Raw genomic sequence first — 9,354 nt, forward strand, 5'->3', positions numbered from 1 at the left:
GTGATGTTAGTGCTGCTTGTTGATTGGCTGAGTTTACCGTCCATCAGGTAGATTGACCCATCTTTCCAATGCACGCAATACGGAAATTTATTGATAATTTCAGCATAATAAAAAGCACAGTTTTAGAATGTGAATATTTACTTTCATTTAGTGAACACCAGAGACGCAGACTGTAAATCTTTCAATATATTAATATTAAAATCACGATAGACATTTACAGTGTGCAAACAGATATTTACAGTAATACAAAAACATAATCAATGCAGTTTAAGAGGTAGAGTTAAACATTTACTAAATGTAGTACATCGTTGTACCCTACAGTGTGCTAGCTGCAAAGCAGTCAGTGAAATAAAAAATAAGGGTATTATGGTACTTCTGAAATCTAAAAGGTTATGGAATAAAGTGTGTTTATTGGTGTGTTTTACAAGATTACTCAATTGCATTGCAGGTATCGTTATATATCGGGAAAGAAAAAAAAGATCTTTTATTATTTACTCACCACTCGAACATGCACTTCCATCCTCCCACCACGAGATGCCACTAGATAACTGATAATAATTAAAATCCCATACATTTATGGCTTTAATATATTAAAAAATATTTTACCGCAACATTGTTGTCATTATGACCTAACATGACACTTTGCCAAGTATAAAAAATATCGTAGTGATATAGTTATAAAGAGTAAATGAGCTTCCGACTTGACGTCACTGTTTACAAACACAGGCACCGGAAGTGAGACAGGCAAAAACAAGATTACGGAAAGAGTCTGGAGTGACGTGCGCTGTACATAGACAGTAAAAGAAAGGCGCTGTATCAGCCGGACGGGTAGAGAGAAGAAACTGTAGATTTCAGTCAGACGCCTTCACTGGATTACTGTATTTTACAATCTATGTTTTAGAGGTAAAGAAGAAGGTTTTTAAAGACCCGGAGAAAGGACGAGATGGTAAATTTGTGCTGCTGCTGTTGTAAGTAATGTGGAGTAAACTACTTAAGTTACTCTTATCAAGATTGTAAGCATGCATTAATATGTTAATGAGTTCTCAGACTGTACTAAGTTGAAGTTGTTGTTTTTTTTGCTAATAGATTGGGAAATAAATACCTTGTTGTTCTGAAAACACACAATCCTTGTGTAGACAGTTTTTTATTAACAAACTCATCTGCAGTGTTTTTTGTTAAAAAAAATAACAATCGCTCAATTTCACTTTTCAGTTTAGTAAGTGAATCTTATCTAAATTTCTTTCTGTTTGTTTTAGAGTTTGGGAAATTCTAAATATGAGGTCATAAAAACCTTCTTAACCTTCAGAGCATCACCCTTCAGTGATCAGGTGAAAACGAACCCTAAGGGTTTTCCAGCATTTCTAATTATTATGCATGAAATAGTTTTGCCGAACAAATTATTGTAACTCTGAAGCTCGTATTTTTGCACATGTAGAGTTTGTGAATGCTGACATGCTTTATGTGCATCCACAGAAAGCCTCCCTGTGACTCAGCGGTTCCCAGTTTTAGGCAACTCAAAAACAACACGACTAGGCAGAGGTGTGCTGAAAAACGTCCACTTTAACCGTTTCCTCCTCTGCATACCGGTGATGGATGTGGCGTGAAAGCAAGAAAGTACCAAGGTTTTAACTTAAGAAGAAATCGATGTAATTATCTAGCTTTTGGTGTAAGCGATTGCTTTTAAAAGACTGACACGGACAGAAACGTGGGTCCAAAAACTAAAACAAAGAAATATGAAGTAAGCAAAAATAACATTCTGGAGAAAAGAACAGTCACTACCAGATTTTTTTAATTCATTTTTTTATCGGCTTTCCACCCAAGTTTAATTGGCTCTGTTAATTATAAGCACTTAATCTCACCTGTCAAGTCATGGCAGATTCCTGCCCAGACACCGTTGATGGTGAGATTATAGGCATTTCTGAGGGACAGCAGTTAAACACAACCAAAAAAGAGGACTTTGATGCTGCTAAACCACAGGATAAAAAAGTCAGCCAAAAAGAGGGTGTCAGCAACGCTGAGGAACCCTCCAGGAGTAGTTCACACCTTATAAAAGATGACATTAACACATGCAAAAATCCTCTAACAACCACAGCTTCTCTTGAAGATGGAGTTAACGCAACTCTGTCTTCTACCAGTAAAAGCCAAGACAAAACCGCTGAATCTGAGATCATCAATAGCCAATCCTACACGCCCAGCCAATCAGAGGTGACGCCCAGTTTCTCTGTGGCCAGTCTGGAGTTCTCCGAGGAGACTAATGGGATTCCTCCTGATAGACCTTTGATTTCATCCAAATCTGCTGAGGATGGCAACCAAGTCCCCTCTCAAGGGAGCAGAGGGGCCTGTGAAGGGGCTACAAGGGCATCAGAGCCTAGCATGCCGGCATATTATTTTGTCAAGTGGATTACCTGGAAAGAGAAGAAGACTGCTATTATCACACAGAGCGAGAACGGGCCCTGCCCCCTGATTGCCATCATGAACATCCTGTTGTTGCGGTGGAAGGTAAGCCTTGCAGCATTACCTGCTTGTCATAGTACAAACACATGGTTAAAAACAAGTACATCATGTGTGGTGTTTACTAATGCAAGCACACATCACTTAAACTGTTTGAACAAACCCAAATAAATATTAAACTTCTGCTTATAACTTGCACACTGTTTGCTTTAATGATGTGAAAGAAACTTTTTTAAAGTCATCTGACAAAATTACTGAACAAAAAACAAGACAAGCAACCCTGAAGACTGGAATAACCATGTTGAAAATTCAGCTACATTTTGATTTTAAAATATATTAAAATATAAAGTAGTTATTTTAAATTGTAATAATATTTCACAATAATACTGTTTTGTTGTATTTTTTATAAAATGGCCTTGGTGAGGCTTACTTAAAAACATTACAAAATCTTACCGACCCCAGACTTTTGAACTGTAGTGCATATACAAATATAGAAAATCCATTGTAATCAATAATGGCAGTATTTAGCTGAATAAACTGACTTTTCAGTGACCTAGTAATAGACTCGTGACTCTTCTTATCTGTTCCTGTGTGTTACTGTATAAACACGATTTCAGCTTTTGGTAAAACACTGATAACACATTCAGGAAAATAGAAGACAAAAAATGTAGAGGAGGGTGTGCCATGACTAAAAGCAGTTTGTGAATTTCATGTGGGTGTACTTTAGGTAATTACATGTGTGTAAAATACGAATCGTATGAACTCTTATGTCTATTCTTCAGGTGAAGTTACCGGCTCAGACGGAAGTGATCACCACTGAAGAGCTGATGGCTCACCTTGGTACGATGTTTTCCAGCACTGGACATGCTGTATCTGTTTCAATATGTTATATCAAATTATATTAAAACACAAAGAGTCACAGCACATCTTTCCTGGTAATGGACTCTGATAAGTTAAGGAGCTCTAGTGATGTACCACAGTCAACTTTATGGTTGGAAACAGATGGCTAGTGTGACTTGAGAAGAAGTTGTAGTTTCAGTGTCACTAATGGCACCCCAATCACAGATTATACCTATGTCCCTGCTCTTTGTTTAAGTAGTAAATTAGAAGATGCTTTTAGGGTTAAGGTTAAGCACCTTGCTCAAGGACACAATGGCAATACTTTCGGACACCTCGATGGGTTTGAATCATTACTAGTCCAGATGTTTAAAGTAATAGTTCACCCAAAGATGAGAATTCACTTAAAGTGCTTAAGTCTGATTCTATTCTTGTTCCAGGTGAATGTGTGCTGTCCATCAAACCGCGGGAGAGAGCAGAGGGGATGGAGCTCAATTTCCAGCAGGTAGATTGTGTGGGAGAACAAGTGTAACAGGCTCAGCTCTGCACAGATCTTCAGCATGTGTCTAGTAAATATTATTAAGATGTTAAGCAGAGAGCTGTTTTGGAAACCTCTGAACTAAAAGACATATACAATCAGATATTGTGAATGGGCATTCAATCTATGAATGAAAGCTTGTGAGCCCCAACAATTCCAACAATTAACGTGTGTTTGTGCTTATGGTTGCACAAATGAAAGCCTCCTTTTGTTCATGTGCTGTTGCTGTTTGTTTTTGCTCATGATTGAAAATTAGATGGATTCAATAGAAGAACAAAAGCTCATGCAAGATATATTTACATTTTTATATAATTATCATTTTTATTATTTAAATGGCTTGTGTGTACGCAGATAATATAAATGAAATATGTATACATGATTTATTTTGGAATATTTTAGATTATATATTTTTTCTGAACATAGACATAGACATGGCTTGTGTTGAGAACTGGAAATAGATATAATCAAGGATTATTAAAACATAAAAAAATAAGAAATTAGTTACTTTTATTCAGCAAGGATGTCATTAATTTGTCAACAGTGATAAATGCATTAATATTTCTACAAAATATTTCAAATAAAAGCTTTTCTTTTGAAATATCTATTCATCAAATAATCCATAAAAATTATGATAGTTTCCACAAAAGTTGTAAGCAGCACAACTGTTTTGTATATTAACAATAGAAAATGTTTCTTGACCACCAAATCAGCATGTTATAATGGTTTCTGAAGAAACTGACCCCAAAAATATAAACTGTAACGCATTTATTAATTTATGGCATTTTTAAAATGCAGTCTACATGATTTCAGCTTAATAGGTTAGCTTTGTTTTGTGGTAAATATTGCTCCACTTGACCCAGAAATCTCAAGATCTCACATGCCGAGGTCAGTAACATAACCGTGATAATTGACCCTGAAAGAGCACCATGTACTGGTGTGCTGTTTACCTCAGAAGCCTTTATATTATGCAGTATTTTTCATTCCCTTCACAGAACATGAGCGACGCGATGGCTGTGCTGCCGAAGTTTTCCACGGGCCTCGACGTTAATGTGCGTTTCACAGGTGTGTCCGATTTCGAGTACACGCCTGAATGCATCGTCTTTGATCTGCTTGACATCCCGCTCTACCACGGCTGGCTTGTTGACCCACAGGTACGTCAGCAGAAAATGGCTCTAATGTATGAATTCGGTAAATCCAAACAACGGTATAAGTGCTCTATTCTTCTCCAGAGTCCTGAGGTGGTGTCTGCAGTGGGCAAACTCAGCTACAACCAACTGGTGGAGAAGATCATAGAGTTCAAGCACTCGACAGATAGCAGTCAAGTCAGCGAAGGTACATTTGATGTTATTTCTTATACATGAATGGCTCAGATATTGTGTGGGCTCCATTGTATTAAAGCTGAAGGTAAGTCTTAATGTCTGTTTGTTGACAGGTTTGATAGCAGAGCAGTTTTTGGAGTCCACAGCAACCCAGCTGTCGTATCACGGCCTGTGTGAGCTCAACACGACAGCCAAGGAGGGCGAACTGTCTGGGTTTTTCAGGAACAACCACTTCAGCACTATGATAAAGCACAAGGTGTTTATCAGTCTTCCCACACCAACACTCTCCATAGCAGCTAAGCTGATTATAACAACCCCAGCGACGTCAAGAGGCTTTAAACCCACCAAAAAACGATTTTAACATTTTATGCCTCAAAAATATTTAAAAAATATTTTTTTCTGTCCGTTGCTGATTTATAGAGCCCCTCTATTCAAAACTTTGAGTCTAATATACTAACAAAATCAGGGCCGGCCCTGACCAATTTGCTGCCCTAGGCAAGATTTTACTTGGCGCCCCATGCATCACAGCCCATTTCACCCTGTCATTGTGTTCATGATTTAGCATATATACACACACACACACATTACAGCAGGACTGTTTCCAACACTCATAATAAATCATCATATTAGAATGATTTCTAAATGATCATGTGATAGACTGGATGTCACATGTGACACTGAAGAATGGAGTAATGATGCTGAAAAAAATTTGCATCACAGAAATAAATGATAATTTAAAGTATAATAAATTGAAAACAAATTATTTTAAATTGAAATAATATATCACAATATTACATTTTTTCTGTATTTTTGATCAAATAAATGCAGGCTTGATGAGCAGAAGAAACTTCTTTCAAAAACATTAAAAATAGCAATGTTTCCAAACTTTTGGCCTGTACTGTATCCCCCCAAAACTGCACAACTGTAGAGTAAAACATTAATAAAAAAAAGTGATCTTAAAAGAAAAGAAAAGAAAAATGCGTCTTAAAACTGACATGATTGTACAAAATCACAGTCTGGGGACTCAGAACTCAGAACAACTGCTAACATTAAGTTTAAGGTAAAAATAACTGCCATGAAATTATAGTATCTTACTCCTATGCAATAAATTGTTCTTTCACTACATCTCTTTACCTCTGTCTTTATCCTCTTCTCTTCTTTTTGGCACTGTATCTATCGCAGACTATGCTCATTTATAATGTGTCATGTATATTCGGCCTTCCGTCACAATCAGGAAACTTTCACCGTGTCTAGAACTGGCGCGAGCTGCCAGGCCCGTTTCTACGAGCTGTGTGTTAACAAAAGCAGTGCTGTGTACATTGGATGCGGCGTCAGGCACGCTACACAACAAATTACCAACAACTGATCGTCGCGCGCTCTGTTTCTGACGCACTTCAAGCACTCGATGGGCGGGGGAAGATCGAAGAGCCGGACTTTTTTTTTTTTTTGCTTTATTTGGTAGTATTTCGAATTAATGGTTTTTAAATAGTAGCCTATTATAAAAAAAAATATGTAAAAAAAAAAATAATAATAATTCACTCGTTCACTCATTCTGTTGCCCCTATGAGTGGCGCCCTTAGCATTTGCCTCCGCCTATGCCGCGGGCCGGCCCTGAACAAAATGAATCTTCTGATATTTGTACTGGACAATTTTTAAGTGCATATTTAATTAGATAATGCCTTATTTGCATATTTAAACATAACATGTTAGAAAACTGTTACTATATGGATTTCTTTCAGCTGCGGGACACAAAAGAAGATATTTTGGACAATGCTGGCAACTAAACTGCAACAATTGACTTTCATAGTGCAAAAAAATAAACAAAATAAGTTGGAAGTCAATGGCTACCGTCAACTGTTACCAACATTCTTCAACATCTTATTTCAGGGTCACCTTTACCTGCTGGTCACAGATCAGGGTTTCCTGCAGGAGGAGAGCGTAGTGTGGGAGAGTCTCCATAATGTGGAGGGCGATGGGAATTTCTGTGACTCGGACTTCAGATTGTGTCACCCTTCCCAGAAACCCACAGGAGCCAGCCAGCCCTCTGCACAACAGCAGCAAATGCAGATCGACCAGGTGATTAAGATTTGCCTTTCTTTTTGCTATCATGTAGGTATAAAAGTACCCAATAATATCAAAGCCTAACATGTAGCACCTCCTTGAGATCCCAGTGCAAAAAAGAATGCTACATTATTTCACTCAGAAGTAGAATTGCATTGAGAATTAGTTTTATGTTGACATACACACCAACACTGGCTTGAGATTGACTCAGTGAATGTTTGAATGTGTTATCCAGGACTACCTGGTGGCGATGTCTCTGCAGCAGCGGCAGGGTGACGCTCCTGGACCCATGAGTGATCTTGAGCTGGCCAGACAGCTACAGCAGGAGGAGTACCAGCAGCCACAAACACAACAGCACCAGGTACTTCCTGTCTGCCCTTCAGAAGGGAATTCTTTTGCATGAAACTTTAGGGAAGCATTCTTTGATATTAAACTGGCCTTATTCATGAAACCCTGGCAGAATGAGTGTCTGAGTGAGTGTAAATTGTTGCATTCAGTGCAGTGGTTTACATAAGAGTAGATTCATGAATGATTTAAACATACTTGTCTCAAAGTACACTCCTGTTCAAAGATTGTTTAAATAAGTCTCTTATGTTTACCAAGGCTGCATTTATTTGATCAATACATGGAAAAATAAATGTGAAATAAATGTTTTTTAATATTTTAAAATGCCATTAATTCCTGTGATGGCTTCAGAGTCAGATGATTCTTCAGAAATTGTTCTTATATTATAAAAAATCTTATGAAAGCTTATGAAGCCTAAAACCCATTCACCCCCCCCCCCCCCCAAAAAAAAAGATTCTGTCGTCATTTACTCATCTTCATGTTGTTACAAACTTGTATTAGTTTTTATGACATTTTAAAGGATTTTCTATGAACTATCATGATGTGGTAACTTAAGTTGACTTAAAACTTAAATGAATTTTTATTTTATGATTCAGACTTTTTTTCTCACAAGTTTATATCTTATTTTGTCTTTTGTTCCTGCAATTATGAGAAAAGATATAGAGAAAAAACTATTAAAAAATAATTGTGAGATAAAAAGTTGCCCTGTGGCAGAAACGTAAAACGAATTAGATGTAAACTCAGAATTCTTAAAAAAAAAAAAAAAAAGGCAAATTAATAGAATATAATTAATAGAATATAATAGAATATATTGCATATGCCCTTTTTTAAACTTTTACCCGCTCTGTTAAAGGTTTCTGCAGTAGTGAAATTGATCTCTAAATGTGTACTTTCTTCATATCCCTGCAGATGCGAGGTCAGGCCGCGTCTCAGCACGGAGGACAGAGGCGCCGGGAAAAGAAGGACGACTCAGATTGCTGTATTCTTTAAGCCAGACTCTCAAAGCCAGTTCAGCTTCAGTTACCATTACTGAAACAAAAGACTTCCTGTGGTCCCAATGCCAAGCCTGCCTTTACAGTACAGTTGATCCCCTTGTTCTTGCCTTTCCTTTATCCTTGTGGTTGGAACTGTTGCTCATCGTTTGTGTACTGGATCAAATAAATGTAGCAGTTGTTTCTAAGCATTAATGAGAATTTGTTTGAGTGCTACTGTGGAGCTCCTAACTATGCCATTAAAGATTGAAGACTGTAATGGTAAGTTATCAGGTATTGTAATAAGAATTTAATATTACACTGAAATACTACTGTCTCAAGTTGATCTGTACATAGTTACTGGTCATTGGCTTTTCATTCAGTGATGCACAGTATACTATTTACACAGGACTGTGCTTTGATTGCCTCAGCACACTGTGGAGCTCCCTGGACCCTGTAAGCTGAGCTAATAAAAGCCACCTATGTGTTAACAGGAAATGCGTGACCATTGATTTATGAAATGTCTGGAATAAAGAGACTTAAGTGCAGCATTTTTTGGAGCGGTTGTTAAAATCATTTGGCAAACATACATGGTTTAGTATTACACATAGCCTACAGTGGGCTCCAAAAGTCTGAAAGCACTTGTGAAAATCTTTTCTAAAGGGAACATTTAAAAAAGTTTGGGTCATTAAAAAAAAAAAAAAAAAGAAAGAAATGAATACTTCTATTTAACAAGGATGCATTAAAATTCATTAGTGGGAATGGAGACATTCGTTACAAAGGATTGTTTTTAAATAATTCAATTCAAATAATCCTACAAAAATGGTTTCTA

The 9,354-nt window shown here is 37.1% G+C and overlaps 1 protein-coding gene across 3 annotated transcripts; it reads left to right on the forward strand.

Moving 5' to 3' along the window:
• Nucleotides 1–744: 744 nt before the first annotated feature.
• LOC113062196 (ubiquitin carboxyl-terminal hydrolase MINDY-1-like) lies at nucleotides 745–9,072 on the forward strand. 3 transcript variants are annotated; one of them, XM_026231848.1, is made up of 11 exons: nucleotides 745–968; nucleotides 1,257–1,328; nucleotides 1,474–2,499; nucleotides 3,234–3,291; nucleotides 3,729–3,793; nucleotides 4,819–4,977; nucleotides 5,056–5,158; nucleotides 5,259–5,401; nucleotides 7,033–7,221; nucleotides 7,442–7,567; nucleotides 8,461–9,072. In XM_026231848.1, the coding sequence occupies exons 3-11, from the start codon at nucleotides 1,870–1,872 to the stop codon at nucleotides 8,539–8,541; spliced, it is 1,554 nt and encodes a 517-aa protein (XP_026087633.1). In that variant the 5' UTR covers nucleotides 745–968; nucleotides 1,257–1,328; nucleotides 1,474–1,869; the 3' UTR covers nucleotides 8,542–9,072. The 3 variants fall into 3 exon arrangements, with proteins under 3 accessions (XP_026087633.1, XP_026087634.1, XP_026087635.1); XM_026231849.1 differs by having other exon boundaries at nucleotides 745–946; XM_026231850.1 differs by lacking the exon at nucleotides 1,257–1,328.
• Nucleotides 9,073–9,354: the final 282 nt, after the last annotated feature.

The sequence above is a fragment of the Carassius auratus genome, chromosome 44 (genome assembly GCF_003368295.1).
Source record: "Carassius auratus strain Wakin chromosome 44, ASM336829v1, whole genome shotgun sequence".
NCBI lineage: Eukaryota > Metazoa > Chordata > Actinopteri > Cypriniformes > Cyprinidae > Carassius > Carassius auratus.

What these genes read in the sequence shown, in the direction of transcription:
- LOC113062196 (XM_026231848.1), top strand. Translation starts at nt 1,870, where the DNA reads ATGGCAGATTCCTGCCCAGACACCGTTGATGGTGAGATTATAGGCATT. An exon ending in TGGAGCTCAATTTCCAGCAG is followed by an intron (nt 3,794 to 4,818) that starts GTAGATTGTGTG and finishes TTCCCTTCACAG; the next exon opens with AACATGAGCGACGCGATGGC. An exon ending in AGCAAATGCAGATCGACCAG is followed by an intron (nt 7,222 to 7,441) that starts GTGATTAAGATT and finishes TGTGTTATCCAG; the next exon opens with GACTACCTGGTGGCGATGTC.